The sequence below is a fragment of the Anolis sagrei genome, chromosome 1, assembly GCF_037176765.1.
Source record: "Anolis sagrei isolate rAnoSag1 chromosome 1, rAnoSag1.mat, whole genome shotgun sequence".
Classification (NCBI taxonomy): Eukaryota; Metazoa; Chordata; class Lepidosauria; order Squamata; family Dactyloidae; genus Anolis; species Anolis sagrei.
In genome coordinates, this window is record NC_090021.1 from 337365575 (window position 1) to 337383852 (window position 18278).

Below are 18278 nucleotides of genomic sequence, written 5' to 3' on the forward strand. Positions count from 1 at the left end.
GAAGGGAGCCATTTTTTAGTTAGTCTCAGCAAGGAAAGGTAATGTACAGGACGTGTGCAAGCTTCCCCAGTACAAAAGCTTCAACCCTCAAGATTTCCGGGGGAAAACAGTTTTAAGAGTCTCAAAAGATTTCCAGGAAAACAGCCCTAAAGACCAAAGAACTCCAGCTGGAGAACATCTAAGCCTTTACTGGTAGGTCCACTCGGTGTTCAAGAAGCAGTTCGACCCGGTAGTGGAGCCCACATCAGTAAGGGTTAGATTACAGTCAGCCTGGGAGAAGTTAAAAAGGGATTTTCCTTTAAAGTAAAGAAGAAGTTATTGAAGACAGTTGCCTGTCCTTTGTGGGCAAGTTTAGAAAGCTACCTTTTGCATACAATAATAAAAGGATAACAGGAGTATTTTTTTGAAACAAGCATTTTTTCCCCCATGCCCTGTCTCCTATGGGAAACAGAAGCTAACTAATAAAGGCAATTAAAAAAACAGCTAGACACCGGCTGGAAATAATTGGCAAGATTAAAAACGCAGACCATATGTGGAATTCACAACCTTGTCTTTGTCGCGAATTTTATGTAATGGTGTCTTTTCATGAACGGCTAGACGGCACAGACAGACTCACAATCATAAAGTGGAAGGGCACCCTAAGTACATCAAACCTTCCCCTGCGAGTGCAGGAAACCCATAATGGATCGGGGTCCAACTGGCGGTTACAACCCACCTCCCGAGGCCGTTGTTACCATTAACTTAATGATAATGCTACCCCTGTTTGGGTATCGGCCAGCATGTCAACGACTTAAATCAAGACATAGTTTTCTAAGATCTACAGAGACACTCACTGGAACACCTCAGCAAGCGAGAGTCCAAAAGTGGCAGGCTCAAACCCAGAACCTCAATCAGTGTCTGATACCAAATGAGAGACTCCCCCCTGGGCACACAGAAGACTGGGCGACTTGGAAGGCGCTGAACAGACTGCGCTCTGGCACCACGAAATGCAGAGCCAACCTCAAGAAATGGGGCCACAAAGTGGAATCCTCGACATGCGAGTGTGGAGAAGAGCAAACCACAGACCACCTACTGCAATGCAACCTGAGCCCTGCCACATGCACAATGGAGGACCTTCTTGCGGCAACACCAGAGACACTCCAAGTGGCCAGCTACTGGTCCAAGGACATTTAATCAACTACCAAGCTTGCAAATGTTGTGTTTTGTTTGTTTGTTAAAAAATGCAATACAACTGTTTGGTTTGCTCCTGACACGATAAATAAAGAAATTAACATTAAATTGACATTATGGTGGAGCAATGGTTAAACCCTTGTACCAGAAGGACTGAAGATCGACAGGTCAGAAGTTCGAATCCGGGAGAAGTGTGGATGAGCTCCCTCTGTCAGCTCCAGCTCTCCATGTGGGGACATAGGAGAAGCCTCCCACAAGGATGATAAAACATCAAAACATCCGGGCATCCCCTGGGCAACGTCCTTGCAGACGGCCAATTCCCTCACACCAGAAGCGACTTGCAGTTTCTCAAGTCGATCCTGACACACCAAAACAACAACTAAAAACCCACTTTCATTGCCATGGCTCGGTGCTTTGGAACCCTGGGATTCCAGAAGACAGGAGCAGAATTCAAAACCCCTGCTCTATTCTGACTTAGTGAGACCACACCTGGAATCTCACTGTGTCCAATTCTGGGCACCGCAATTGAAGGGAGATGTTGACTCTAAGCTGGAATGTGTCCAGAGGAGGGCGACTCAAAGGATCAAGGGTCTGGAGAACAAGCCCTACGAGGAGTGGCTTAAAGAGCTGGGCATGTTTAGCCTGCAGAAGAGAAGGCTGAGAGGAGACATGATGAGGGCCGTGTATAAATACGTGAGGGGGGTCATAGAGAGGAGGGAGCAAACTTGTTTTCTCCGGCCCTGGAGACTAGGACACGGAACAATGGCTTCAAACTACAGGAAAGGAGATTCCACCTGAACTCTTGGAGGCTTTTAAGCAGAGGCTGGATGGCCATCTGTTGGGGAGCTTTGAATGCAATTTTACTACTTCTTGACAGAAAGGCGTTGGCTGGATGGCCCACGAGGTCTCTTCCAACGTTTCGCTGGCATCTTCAGAGGATCTTATGGTAGGAAGCAAGGGGAGTATAGTGGGTTGTTGTAGGTGGGACAAAGGACTCTTGTCTGCTGGAGCTAGGTGTGAATGTTTCAACTGACCACCTTGATTAGCATTTGATAGCCTGGCAGTGCCTGGAGCAATCTTTTCTTGAGAAGTGATTAGATGTCCCTGATTGTTTTCCCTCTGCTTTTTTGCTGTTTTAATTTTAGAGTTTTTTAATACTGGTAGCCAGAGTTTGTCCTAGGACTCTTGTCTGTTGGAGCTAGGTGTGAATGTTTCAACTGACGACCTTGGATAGATAGATAGATAGATAGATAGATAGATAGATAGATAGATAGATGAGTGGGTGGGTGGGATGGATGGATGGATGGATGGATAGATAGATAGATAGATAGATAGATAGATAGATAGATAGATAGATAGATAGATAGATAGATAGATAGATCAGGAGGACTGCTGGGAGTTGCAGTCCAAGAATAGATAGAGAAGGAAGAAAGGGGAGAAAGAGGAAGGGAAAGAAAAGGGGGGAAGGAAGGGAAGAGGAAGAGAAGGATGGAAGGAGAGAAGGAAAGAAAGAAAGAAAGAAAGAAAGAAAGAAAGAAAGAAAGAAAGAGGGAAGGAAGGACGGAAGGAAGGAAGGAAGGAAGGAAGGAAAGAGGGAGGGAGGGAAGGAAGGAAGGAAAGAGGGAGGGAAGGAAGGAAGGAAGGAAGGAAGGAAGGAAGGAAGGAAGGAAGGAAGGAAGGAAGGAAGAAGAGAAAGACAGAAGAGAAAGAAACGTCAGGAGAAATGCCTCTAGAACATGGCCCTATAGCCCAAAAAAAAACCCACAAGAACCTAGAAGAGAAAGAGTTGGTCACAGCAACGCGTCACGTGTACAGTTAGTAAATAGTAATAAATAAGCTTGCTAATGGCACTATTTACACTTGGTTAATAGACAACGGTACTTTCTCCAACCTTGGACCTCCCACAGGTTGACTACCATCAGATCCCTGAAGGTGCCAGCTGCAGATGAGGGCAAAATGTCAGGAGAAAAGGCTCCTAGAACATGGCCATACAGCCCAAAAACCACACCACACCCCAATATCATATATTGTTAAACAACACTGGACGCAGGGTAGTGTGGCACCCTACTGGTCACTTCCCCCACTCCCCTTGCTTTAAATCTGCTACGGACGGAAATGTGTGCGCACGCCGCTGACTTACTTGTGCCCGTACCGGTCCCGATGGTGTTGATGGTGGCCGGAACGGAGGAGGAGGAATAGAGGGGCAAGTGGCCATTCTCGCAGCCCATACTCTTCTCCTGCCAGGTGTTGGAAGAAGCGTTGATGCAGATGCCCGAGTCCCGGGAGCTCTGCCAGCCGTTCAGCTTGTCGTCCGAGTTCTGTCTTTGGTGGTAGTAATGCGACTGGCCGTAATCCGCCGAGTCGGAACGTCCTCTGGCCTGGCCTCCGAAGGTGCCGGACGCCGTTGCCGATGCCACCGCCGAGGTGCGGTCCTCCAAGTGGTTGAGCCACATGGCCAACGCGCTGCGGTCCTCCAGCGACGTGGCGGGGTGGATCAAGGCGTAGGAGAGGAGCTGCCGGCTCTCCTCGATGTGCTGGTTGTGCTCGATGGAGTGGGCCAGGATTTTGGGCAGCAGCTTCATGTACTCCCCCTTGGCTTCCACGTTCCCGGGCTTCAGCAAAGGCAGGTGAGTTAACAATAAAGAAATGACTTTGTCCTTGGATTCCTGTTGCCACTGGTTAATGATTCCTACAGCGATGATGATGTTGCAGCAGGGAAAGGGAAATTTGGGATGAGGGGAAGGAAGAGAGAGAGAGAGAAAGAGAGAGTTGTGAAATCAGCAAACAATCCCGGGAATCGCATTCAACGTTCTGAGCTGGCTTTGCAACTCCGATCCTACAGAACAAGAAATGCAATGGCTTTCTCCTCCCATCAGAGGAGAAAAGGTTACTCAAGAGAAAACAAAACAGCACCCAAAAAAGGCCCAAAGCAAAACAACAAACTTGGGGTGCACCTGCATTGTAGAATTAAAGCAGTTTGGCACCACTTGAACAATCTATTATTATTATTATTATTATTATTATTATTATTATTATTTTGACACAAAAGCACCATATATCGCAGCAAACAAGGATTTCATATCACAAAATCAGAAGTCGAACACTTTCCAAGCATCTAGGACTGTGTGATGTATTTATTATAATTATTATAGATGCGGAAACAATTCCGTGCCTGTATGCTTGTCCACAATGTCCTGCCTCATGTACAGAACAAGCTATTATTATTATTATTATTATTATTATTATTATTATTATTATTATTATTTTATTGACACAAAAACATAGTATATCACAGCAAACGAGATCTATATGCAGGATTTCATATCACAAAATCAGAAGTCAAACACTTCCCAAGTGTCTAGGACCGTGTGATATATTTATTATAATTATTACAGATGCGGAAACAATAATAATGATTAAAGATGCGGAAACAATTCCATGTCTGTATGCTTGTCCACAGTGTCCTGCCTCATGCACAGAACAAGCTATTATTATTATTATTATTATTATTATATTGACACAAAAACATAGTATATCACAGCAAACGAGATCTATATGCTGAATTTCATATTGGAAAATCACAAGTCGAACACTTCCCAAGCGTCTAGGACTGTGTGATGTATTTATTATAATTATTACAGATAGGGAAACAATTCCGTGTCTGTATGCTTGCCTACAATGTCCTGCCTCATGTACAGAACAAGCTATTATTATTATTATTATTATTATTATTATTATTGACACAAAAACATAGTATATCACAGCAAACGATATCTATAGGCTGGATTTCATATCACAAAATCACAAGTTAAACACTTTCTAAGTGTCTAGGACTGTGTGATGTATTTATTATAAGTATTACAGAGGCAGAAACAATAATAATTATTACAGATGCGGAAACAATTCCATGTCTGTATGCTTGTCCACAATGTCCTGCCACATGTACAGAGCAAACTATTATTATTATTATTATTATTATTATTATTATTGGCAGAAAAACATAGTATATCACAGCAAACGAGATCTATATGCTGGATTTCATATCACAAAATCACAAGTCGAACACTTCCCAAGCATCTAGGACTGTGTGATGTATTTATTATAATTATTACAGATGCGGAAACAATTCCGTGTCTGTATGCTTGCCCACAATGTCCTGCCCCATGTACAGAACAAGCTATTATTATTATTTTATTGACACAAAAACACAGTATATCACACCCAACGAGATCTATATGCTGGAGTTCGTATCACAAAATCATAAGTTGAACACTTCCCAAGCGTCTAGGACTGTGTGATGTATTTATTATAATTATTACAGATGCGGAAACAATTCCGTGTCTGTATGCTTGCCCACAATGTCCTGCCTCATGTACAGAACAAGCTATTATTATTATTATTATTATTATTACTATTATTTTATTGACACGAAAACAGTATAGCACAGCAAACGAGATCTATATGCTGGATTTCGTATCACAAAATCATAAGTTGAATACTTCCCAAGCGTCTAGGACTGTGTGATGTATTTATTATAATTATTACAGATGCGGAAACAATTCCGTGTCTGTATGCTTGTCCACAATGTCCTGCCTCATGTACAGAACAAGCTATTATTATTATTTTATTGACACAAAAACACAGTATATCACACCCAACGAGATCTATATGCTGGATTTCATATCACAAAATCACAAGTTGAAGCTTTCCAAGCGTCTAGGACTGTGTGATGTATTTATTATAATTATTACAGATGCGGAAACAATTCCGTGTCTGTATGCTTGCCCACAATGTCCTGCCTCATGTACAGAACAAGCTATTATTATTATTATTATTATTAGTATTATTTTATTGACACGAAAACAGTATAGCACAGCAAACGAGATCTATATGCTGGAGTTTGTATCACAAAATCATAAGTTGAACACTTCCCAAGCGTCTAGGACTGTGTGATGTATTTATTATAATTATTACAGATATGGAAACAATTCTGTGTCTGTATGCTTGTCCACAATGTCCTGCCTCATGTACAGAACAAGCTATTATTATTATTATTATTATTATTATTATTATTATTTTATTGACACAAAAGCACCATATATCACAGCAAACGAGATCTATATGCTGGATTTCGTATCGGAAAATCACAAGTCGAACACTTCCCAAGCGTCTAGGACTGTGTGATGTATTTATTATAATTATTACAGATGCGGAAACAATAATAATTATTATAGATGCGGAAACAATTCCATGCCTGTATGCTTGTCCACAATGTACTGCCTCATGTACAGAATATATTATTATTATTATTATTATTATTATTATTATTATTGACACAAAAACATAGTATATCTCAGCAAATGAGATCTATATGATGGATTTCGTATCACAAAATCACAAGTTGAACACTTCCCAACCATTCCGTGTCTGTATGCTTGTCCACAATGTCCTGCCTCATGTACAGAACAAATTATTATTATTATTTCATTGACACAAAAACATAGTATATCACAGTAAACGAGATATATATGCTGGATTTCGTATCACAATTCCGTGTCTGTATGCTTGTCCACAATGTACTGCCTCATGTACAGAACAAGCTATTATTATTATTATTATTATTATTATTATTATTGACACAAAAGCACCATATATCACAGCAAACGAGATCTATATGCTGGATTTCGTATCGGAAAATCACAAGTCGAATACTTCCCAAGCGTCTAGGACTGTGTGATGTATTTATTATAATTATTACAAAGGCGGAAGCAATAATAATTATTACAGATGCGGAAACAATTCCATGTCTGTATGCTTGCCCACAATGTCCTGCCTCATGTACAGAACAAGCTATTATTATTATTATTATTATTATTATTATTATTATTATTTTATTTTGACACAAAAGCACCATATATCACAGCAAACGAGATCTATATGCTGGATTTCATATCACAAAATCACAAGTTGAAGCTTTCCAAGCGTCTAGGACTGTGTGATGTATTTATTATAATTATTACAGATGCGGAAACAATTCAGTGTCTGTATGCTTGCCCACAATGTCCTGCCTCATGTACAGAACAAGCTATTATTATTATTATTATTATTATTATTATTGACACAAAAACATAGTATATCACAGCAAACGAGATCTATATGCTGGATTTCGTATCACAAAATCACAAGTTGAACACTTCCCAAGCGTCTAGGACTGTGTGATGTATTTATTATAATTATTACAGATACGGAAACAATAATAATGATTAAAGATGCGGAAACAATTCCGTGTCTGTATGCTTGTCCACAATGTCCTGCCTCATGTACAGAACATATTATTATTATTATTACAAATAGTATTATACTGTGTCCTTTTCTGGGCATCACCATTCAAGGAGGATATTGACAAGCTGTGATTGTTGTTATTACAAATAGTATTATACTGTGTCCTGTTCTGGGCAACACCATTCAAGGAGGATATTGACAAGCTATTATTATTATTATTATTATTATTATTATTATTATTATTATTATGTCCTGCTTTTATCACTTTGGTTGAGATGCAAAGTGGCTCACAACACTAAAAAAACAACCATGCAATTTTAAAGTCTACAACATAATAATAATAATAATAATAAAACAGAACTAAACATACAAATAATTTGGAATGACTCAAAACACTTCTAAATAATGAAAATATCATACTGTATTTCACCCAGGGTCAATGCTGGAACACCTCAGCAAGCGAGAGTCCAAAAGTGGCAGGCTCAAACCCAGAACCTCAACCAATGGCTGATACCAAATGAGAGACTCCCCCCCTGGGCACACAGAGGACTGGGCGACCTGGAAGGCGCTGAACAGACTGCACTCTGGCACCACGAGATGCAGAGCCAACCTTCAGAAATGGAGCTACAAAGTGGAATCCTCGACATGCGAGTGTGGAGAAGAGCAAACCACTGACCACCTGCTGCAATGCATCCTGAGCCCTGCCACATGCACAATGGAGGACCTTCTTGAGGCAACACCAGAGGCACTCCAAGTGGCCAGATACTGGTCAAAGGACATTTAATCAACTACCAAACTCACAAATTTTGTAACTTGCTTGTTTTCTTTGTTTCTGTTAGAAATGTAATATAATTTCACTGGTTGTTCTGACACGACAAATAAAACCCAGGCTCAATAGTACGGAATCATGGGAGGTGTTGCTTGTGGAGAACTGAAGGCGGAAGACCTTGTAAAACTACGACTCCCAGAATCCCATAGCATTCAGCTAAGGGAGTTAAAGGGGTGGCAAAGTGCATTAATTCTATAGTGTTTAGGCGCACCTTCTGTGGGAATATGTAGACTTCTGAGAGTGCATTTACACTACAGAATTAATGCAGTTTTACTGCTTTAGCCCTCCAGGTGTTTTGGACTGCAACTCCCACAATTCCTAACAGCCTACCGGCTGTTAGGAATTGTGGGAGTTGCAGTCCAAAACACAGGGAGGGCCCAAGTTGGCCCCATGCCTGTTTTATACACACATAACAATTCCCACAGTGATTTCTCCCTCCTTTTGCAATTGATAAACAAGACAGGGATTTGTAACGAGCCTTGCGGACTGTCATTAAAGAACCGCAAGGATAGAATCAAAAGGAAGCAGGAAACCGGAGTGCAACCCTTAGAAATCCCAAGGGTGACATGGGCAGCAAATGGATGCATTTATTTAGTGGGAATGCACTTCTGTCCTTGGCTCTCTTTTTTTGCTTTTTCGAGGCAGGATGCCATGGCGGTGCACCGGAGGACTCCGGCTGTTAGCAAATTGCCCTTAAATTGCTGTTTTATTACATCCTTGTTTTCGCTTTAACAAGGTACCCAGTAAAACACTCTCTTTTGTCTCCTAATGATAATTTCCTCTGGCAAAAAAGAAGGAAAATGATGTGCATGCATGTCTGGAAAGGTGTTCAAAAGATATTATGTATTGCCATCACCATCTCAGGGCTATTAGGATGATCATATTGGCTGCAAAGGTATCTCTAGAAATATATTATTACAAAGGTAGACAAAAAAAAAAGACTGAAAAGGAACTGGAAAAGAGCACAATTGAACTGATCAGTATGAATCAGAATGAATCCAGAAACAAGAAAAACTTAAAACACGAATCTTCTAAGCAAGATTTCCAAGAAACAAGGACAAGTACTTAACAGGATTCTAAACGATGCTTCATCTGACTACACATCCCAAACTTGAGACTTTTATCTCCTCGTTAGCTAGGTCACTAGCAGTCAGAAACCGATTTCTCTTTAATTGAGGCTTTATTATTGTTTTCTGTCGAAGCCTGGCAGAGCGGCGAAGGCACTGCTCAGCCCTCCTGTTTTGACTTATCTCTTCTCGTCTATCTCTTGGCTTGTTATTTACTTGCTCATTAATTTCTGCAGGTGCCTCTCTCTCATGGGAACCCTCTGGTAACAATTCAGAAAGCACATTATCATCCCCACACCCCTCAGGGACATTCTCATGGGAAACTACAGGGATCTCCTGGTCATCCATATCACTGACCAAACCATTGCCATCTTGAAACTCATCTTGAACCTCATTGAGCAGTACGTGTGAAAAAGATCTTGGAGTCCTCGTGGATAACAAGTTAAACATGAGCCAACAATGTGATGCGGCGGCAAAAAAAGCCAATGGGATTTTGGCCTGCATCAATAGGAGCATAGTGTCTAGATCCAGGGAAGTCATGCTACCCCTCTATTCTACTTTGGTTAGACCACACCTGGAATATTGTGTCCAATTCTGGGCACCACAATTGAAGAGAGATATTGACAAGCTGGAATGTGTCCAGAGGAGGGCGACTCAAATGATCAAGGGTCTGGAGAACAAGCCCTATGAGGAGCGGCTTAGGGAACTGGGCATGTTTAGCCTTAAGAAGAGAAGGCTGAGAGGAGATATGATAGCCATGTATAAATATGTGAGAGGAAGCCACAGGGAGGAGGGAGCAAGCTTGTTTTCTGCTTCCCTGGAGACTAGGATGCAATGGAACAATGGCTTCAAACTACAAGAGAGGAGATTCCATCTGAACACGAGGAAGAACTTCCTGACTGTGAGAGCCGTTCAGCAGTGGAACTCTCTGCCCCGGAGTGTGGTGGAGGCTCCTTCTTTGGAAGCTTTTAAACAGGGGCTGGATGTCCATCTGTCAGGGGTGATTTGAATGCAATATTCCTGCTTCTTGGCAGAATGGGGTTGGACTGGGTGGCCCAGGAGGTCTCTTCCAACTCTTTGATTCTATGATTTTTTAAAGTTATTGCAACATAAAAGACTCTAGCTGCAAGAATACTCTTGCATGCAAAACTTGGAAAAACAAAGAAAAAATTGCTTTATATCAGTGTTTCTCAATCTTCCCAATGCTGCGACCCCTTAATGCAGTTCCTATTGTTGTGGTGACCCCCAAAATAACATTATTTTCATTGCAACTTCATAACTGTCATTTTGCCTCTTTATGAAACACAACAACAACAGACAATAACAATACAATGCAGAGCAAATTAAAAACATAAGCAATAACAAAAACAAAACATTACAGTATTACGCAATAAAACCAGGGCCGGGCCAATGAAGGGTACAGGTTAAAAAGTGCTGGGTGTGAGAGGTAATGTGTTGGGATTCTGGGCAAGTGCAATGTGCAGAGAGTCTTAAACTCCAATAAAGTGCTTCTGGGACGTAGTGCTGGAGGTTATCCTATTCTGGAAAGGCACATTGGAATAGCCAGGTCTTCAAGTTCTTCCTAAAGATTGCCAACGTGGGTGCTAATCTAATATCTTTGGGGAGGGTGTTCCAACGTCGGGGGGCAACCACAGAGAAGGCCCTGTCTCTCGTCCCCACCAAATGAGCCTACGACGCAGATGGAATTGTGAGCAGGGCCTCTCCGGATGAACAGAGGGAGCGGGTGGGCTCATATACGGAGATGCGGTCACGCAGGTAGGCAGGTCCCAAACCGTTTAGGGCTTTGTAGATAAGCACCTGCACCTTGAATTGCGCTCGGTAGGTAAACGGCAGCCAATGGAGCTCCTTAAACAGAAGGGTTGACCTCTCTCTGTAAGGAGCGCCAGTAAACATCCTGGCCGCCACTCATTGAACCAGTTGGAATTTCAGAGCCGTTTTCAAGGGCAGCCCCATGTAGAGCGCATTACAGTAATCCAATCTAGAGGTGACTAAGGCATGAACCACCCCGGCCAAATCAACCTTTGCGAGGTATGGTCGCAGCTGGCGCACAAGTCTTAGTTGCGCAAAAGCCCTCCCGGACACCGCCGACGCCTGAGCCTCAAGTGTAAGTGATGAGTCCAGGAGAACTCCCAAACTGCAGACCTGTGACTTAAGGTGGAGTGCAACCCTGTCCAGCACAGGTTGCCACCCTATACCCTCTGTGTCTGTGTATATATGTTGTCTGTCTAATGGCATTGAATGTTTGCCATGTATATGTGCATTGCAATCCGCCCTGAGTTCTCTGTGGGGTGAGAAGGGCGGAATATAAATACTGTAAATAAATAAATAAAATAATGAAACTACTTTCTTCAGTGCAAGCTTCAAACTGATTTTAGTGGTCAATGTAGATGTGCCCTGAGCACTTCCATGTCTAAGAAAGCAGTATGAAATAGATGAGATTGCCATAACTCAGAAGGCAACTTGAAGGCACTGTGCACTATGTTTCCAAACTCTTTTGACAGGTGGGTCATGGGCTATTTCCATGCAGCTGGTGACTTTAACCTGCTGACCACGGACCGAGATTCCTCCAGGACAAAAATAATGTGAGCCAGGCTACAAAGACCGCTGGCGCTGGCCCGATGCTTAAAACGTATCTGTCTGGGCAGCTGGTTGCAAGAAAGGAAACTCGGAGCAGCAGCTGACTCTTTGGAAGCAAGAGTTTTGTTTTGCTTTCGGAGTTAAGCGCGAGAGCTAATTTGGTGACCATTTGATTAAATAAGAAATATCCTTGTGCACAAGTCTCCTCTGTGGACATGGCTGTCATGTGACCCATTTTTAATATATATATATATATATATATATATATATATATATATATATATTATATGAGGATACGGCATGAAAACGACTCCCTCTGTGACCCGTAATAACACCACTCCAAAATTAGATCTCAAAGTTTCACTTGGCCCTCACTCACTCCACTCCACACAAGTGGCTCAGGGTTTTCTTTCCTTTTTTATGATTTTTTGCATGTGTTATTATTGTACGCGCATAATGCTCCCCTTTCACATCGCTGGGCCCAACCCTTTTGTGCTCAGAAGGCTTTCTCAAAGAAGTATGTATGAATGCGTGCCAGCAAAAGCACAACAGTTATGGGTTATAAGCAACTTCTCTCTCAGAGTGCTTCTTGCACAATTCATGTTGACTTATGGCAACCCCATGCATTTTGGCCATCTGTCAGGAGTGCTTTAATTGTGTATTCCTTTGGGAGACTCTTCCATAGAATCCTAGAGTTGGAAGAGACCTCGTGGGTCATCCAGTCCAACCTCATTCTGCCAAGAAGCAGGAAAATTGCATTCAAAGCACCCCCGATAGATGGCCATCCAGCCTCTGTTTAAGAGCTTCCAAAGAAGGAGCCTCTACCACACTTCGGGGCAGAGAGTTCCACTGCTGAACAGCTCTCACAACACTATAATCTATTGGTCTTTTATGATTTCATAGCTGGTTCTTAAGCAAGGAATCCTCAGAGGTGTTTTTGCCAGTTCCTTCCTTTGAAAGAGAGCCTACAGCACCTTGGATTCATTGGCGGTCTCCCATCCAAGTACTAACCAGGGCTGACCTTGCTTAGCTTCCAGGAGCAGACAGGATCTATTGTCTTTATATGCATACTTTGTTTTTAATTGACTAATAAAGGGACCCAAGACAACATTGTTTGGAGAAGTTGGAGAAGAAAAGGTTCAAATCCATAGTTAGGGTGCATCTACACAGGAGGATTAATGCAGTTTGACACCACTTGAAGTGCCATGGCTCAATGCTATGGAATAGTGAGAGTTGTAATTAGATGATACTAAATGGTAGATTTGTGTGAAGCCCAAAGGAGTGGATTGACGACAAATTGGATAAGATTGGAAACTAAAGACCTTGCAAAAAGCTACAAATCACTTAACCAAGGCAGCTTGATCATTTCCGCTACCTTGGCAGCCACCTCTCCACCAAAGTCAACATTGACACCAAAATACAACACCGCCTGAGCTCTGCGAGTGCAGCTTTTTTCTGAATGAAGCAGAGAGTGTTTGAGGACCGGGACATCCATAGGGATACCAAGGTGCTTGTTTATAAAGCTATTGTCCTCCCAACCCTGCTCTATGCCTTCAAGACATGGACTGTCTACAGACGTCACATGCAACTCCTGGAACGATTCCATCTGCGTTACCTCCGGAAAATCCTGCAACTCTCTTGGGAAGACAAGCGGACAAATATCAGCGTGCTGGAAGAAGCAAAGACCACCAGCATTGAAGCGATGGTCCTCTGCCATCAACTCTGCTGGACAACCACATTGTGTGGATGCCCAACCACTGTCTCCCAAAGAAGTTGCTCTATTCCAAACTCAAGAATTGAAAATGGAATGTTGGAAGACAGAAAAAGAGATTTAAAGATGGGCTCAAAGCCAACCTTAAAAACTCTGGCATAGACACTGAGAACTGGGAAGCCCTGGCCTTTCAGTCTAAAAACGAAGTCTTCTTCTTCTTCACAGCTGACCAGTTGGAGGTCAGCTGTGGCCAGCAGTGCTGTAGAATTTGAAGAGGCACGAATGGAGGGCGAAAGAGAAAAACATGCCAAGAAGAAGGCGCGTCAAGCCAACCCCGACCAGGACTGCATTCCACCTGGAAACCCATGCCCTCACTGCGGGAGAAGATGCAAATCAAGAATAGGGCTCCACAGTCACCTACGGACCCACCAACAGTACACTGATCCTGGAAGACTATCCTACCCGGACAATGAGGGATCACTTAAGTAACTGCATTCATTATACAGTGTAGACACAATCTTGATGGCAGAGAACAATGCCACCTGTATAATGGTAAGATACAGCTCAAAATATCAGTATTTCGTCTCTAATCTAGTGTGGCACTCTGTGAAATAAATTGTGGGGTTTTAGGCTGAGAGAGTGTGACTGCCCAAAAAGTTACTCAATCTCCTTCTGTGGCCAAGCAGGGAAGCCACAGCCCAATACTCCAACCATTACACTACAGGGTTGTAGTAGGTTTTTTGGGGTATATGGCCACGTTCTAGAACAGTGTTTCTCAACCTGGGGGTTGGGACCCCTGAGGGGGTCGCGAGGGGGTGTCAGAGGGGTCACCAAAGACCATAAGAAAACACAGTATTTTCTGATGGTCATGGGGATTCCATGTGGGAAGTTTGAGCCAATTCTATCGTTGGTGGAGTTCAGTATGTTCTTTGAAAGTAATGAACTATAAATCCCAGCAACTACAACTCCCAAATGTCAAGATCTATTTTCCCGACTCCACCAGTGTTGACATTTGGGCATATTGAGTATCCGTGATCCACCATTGCATGAGTCCACAGTGCTCTCTGGATACAGGTGAACTACAACTCCCAAACTCAAGGTCAATGCCCATCAAACCCTTCCAGTGTTTTCCATTGGTCATGGGAGCCAAGTTTGGTTCAAATCCATCGCTGGTGGAGTTCAGAATGCTCTTTGATTATAAGTGAACTATAAATCCCAGCAACTACAACTCCCAAATTACAAAATCAATCCTCCCCTAACTCCACTAGCATTCACATTTGGGTGTATTGGGTATTTGTGCCCAGTTTGGTCCAGTGAATGAAAATGCATCCTGCATATCTGATATTTACATTAGGATTTATAACAGTAGTAAAATGACTGTTATGAAGTAGCAATGAAAACAATATTATGGTTGGGGGTCACCACAACATGGGGGACTGTATTAAGGGGTCACGGCATTGGGAACATTGAGAACCACTGTTCTAGAAGCATTCTCTCCTGACGTTTCACCTGCATCTTTGGCAGGCATCCTCAGAGGTTGTCACCTCTCAACCTCTGAGGATACCAGCCATAGATGCAGGCAAAACGTCAGGAGAGAATGCTTCTAGAACATGGCCATATAGCCTGAAAAACGTACAACAACCCAGTGATTCCGGCCATGAAAACCTTCGACAATACATTACACTACCGTGCATTATTTTTAGAGAGGTAATAAACATGAGAAAATTCCCAATTCGAAGAATCTTGTTGTTTTTTGGAGAGTGTAGTACTGTCATATTACACGTCGAGAGACGTCATGTCATGAAATCATTTACACATGTTTTCGCTTATGTATTGCACGTTTTAAACATTTCCATCTGTTGCTCATTGCTAGCGTGACCGACTGAATGGCAATTGGCGAAAACTCTTTGGAGAAATAAATAAATTACACTATGTAACAATTTTAATTTTTTTCCCCTGGTTTGAGAGTGTTGTTTCCCATTTAATTGTGCGGTCCTCACTTTGAAAGTAGTTTTTCTACTCCAGAAACTTTGTTTTCATGGCCGAGGGTAGTAGTATTATTTCCTTCAGTCTTTGTTTGTAATTTTCCTTAACGAAAACAATGCCATTTGTAACCTTTCAATCTGCAAAAACCGATTCATTTTTTTGTGGATTTCATTACACTATGTAACAAAATTTGAAAAACTTTCTGTTTCTGGTTTGAAAGTGTTGTCTCCTGTTTAGTTGTGCAGTCCTTACTTTGAAAGCAGTTGTTCTACTCCAGAAACGTTCTTTCTGTGGCTGTCATTTGGGAGTTGTAGTTGCTGGGATTTATAGTTCACCTACAATCAAAGACCATTCTGAACTCCACCAACGATGGAATTGAACCAAACTTGACATTCAGGATTCCCGTGACCAACAGAAAATACTGGAATGGTTTGGTGGGCATTAACCTTGAGTTTTGGAGTTGTAGTTCACCCACATCCACAGAGCACTGTGGACTCAAACAATGATGGATCTGGACCAAACTTGGCATGAATACTCAATATGCCGAAATGTGAACACTACTGGAGTTTTGGGAAAATAGAGCTTAAAATCTGGGAGTTGTAGCTGCTGGGATTTATAGTTCACCTATAATCAAAGAACATTCTGAACTCCACCAACGATGGAATTCAACCAAACTTGGCACACAGAACTCTCATGACACACAGAAAATGTGGGAAGGGTTTGGTGGGAATTGACCTTGAGTTTTGAACTTGTAGTTCGCCTATATCCAGAGAGCACTGTGGACTCAAACAATGATGGATCTGGACCAAACTTAGTACGAATGCTCAATATGCCCCAATGTGAACACTACACAATATGCCCCAAAGTGAACACTATTTTGGGAAAATAGATCTTAAAATCTGGGAGTTGTAGCTGCTGGGATTTATAGTTCACCTACAATCAAAGAGCATTCTGAACTCCACCAACAATGGAATTGAACCAAACTTGGCATACAGAACTCTCATGACCCACAGAAAATATGGGAAGGGTTTGGTGGGAATTGACCTTGAGTTTTGAACTTGTAGTTCACCTATATCCAGAGAGCACTGTGGACTCAAACAATGATGGATCTGGACCAAACTTTGCACGAATATTCCATATGCCCAAATATGCACACAAATGGAGTTTGGGGAAAATAGACCTTGACATTTGAGAGTTGTAGTTGCTGGGATTTATAGTTCACCTACAATCAAAAAGCATTCTGAACCCCACCAACAATGGAATTGGGTCAAACTTCCCACACAGACCCCCCTGATCAAGACAAAATATTGTGTTTTCTGGTGGTCTTTGGCGACCCCTCTGACATCCCTTCGCGACCCCCACAGGGGTCCCGAACCCCAGGTTGAGAAACACTGGTATAGATGCACCAAATGTTGTCTTTCATGCTCTTAATGCACACCCAAAGTTTTGTAGTGGAAAGCGCAGGATATAAAAATAAATATAAACATAAATATATATAAATAGTATATATTTGCATGGAGATTAGAGAAAAACAATATGCTCTTAAGCTTGAAGAAGGTTGCCTTTAGTTCTCGACTACTACAAATTCCAAAAGCCTTCGTCTGGCTTCGTCCCTGCCCTACTTTTCTTTGCAGCAACGGAGAGAAAACCACATTGAGCCGCAAACGAGAAATCAAAAACGTGAGGAAACCAGAACAAACACAAAGAGCAACAAAAAAAGGGGGAAAAGGGAAAGGATCTCACAACACAAATTCCAAGCAAGTGACACGGGAGGCTGGATGAGCAAAAGGGATGACTCACAAGGCCGACCGAATGTGCCCAAATCCGTGATGCAAAGCCTTGTGATGACTTCCACATTTTTGGGAGGCGGAGAGAAAGAGAGAAGGATGAAATCATCCCTCTCTTTGGAGCCAGAGCGGAGCAAAAAGTTCTGCCAAACGGGAAATTTTGAAAGAAAAAAAAGGATAATACAATCAGCCAAACTCTTGAAAGGAAAAGAGGGACGGAACATCCCAAATTCCTTCCAAGCTTCCTTCCCATCTGTATTGTCTCACATCCCGTTGACTGTGTTTTAAAGATTAGATTTGTTGGGCACTCAAAGCACTGGTTACTTGGAGAGGGAGTTGCAACTCCCAGAATCCCCCAACCGGCTGTGCCGGTTGGGGGATTCTGGGAATTGTAACTCCCTCTCCAAGTAATTGGGAATTGCAACTCCTTTCTAAAAGCGACCTTTCCAAAATCTGGGTTGTTATGAGTTTTCCAGGCAGTATGACATGTTCCAGAAGCATTCTCTCCTGATGTTTCGCCTGCACCTATGGCAGGCATCCTCAGAGGTTGCGAGGTCTGTTGGAAAATAGGAAGATTGGGTTTATATATCTGTGGAAAGTCCAAGGTGGGAGAAAGAACTCTTGTCTGTTGGAGCTGGGTGTGAATGTTTCCAACAGACCTCACAACCTCTGAGGATGCCTGCCACAGGTGCAGGTGAAACATCAGGAGAGAATGCTCCTAGAACATGGCCATACAGCCTGGAAAACTACCTAGAATGAATGATCTTTTGGCTAAGGAGAATGCAGCTACCAAAATAGTCCATCCTACAAGGACACATTTGGAACAAATTTGCATTGTTTGTCCAACG

At 42.4% G+C, this 18278-nt stretch overlaps 1 protein-coding gene across 1 annotated transcript in view; it reads right to left on the reverse strand.

Moving 5' to 3' along the window:
- SAMD4A (sterile alpha motif domain containing 4A) overlaps window positions 1-18278 on the reverse strand; it is a 152933-nt gene that overhangs the window by 65502 nt on the left and 69153 nt on the right. Inside the window, exon 2 of the mRNA XM_067463099.1 lies at window positions 3311-3859. Coding sequence (XP_067319200.1) covers window positions 3311-3859 — 549 coding nt within the window. The remainder of the gene's footprint in view (window positions 1-3310; window positions 3860-18278) is intronic.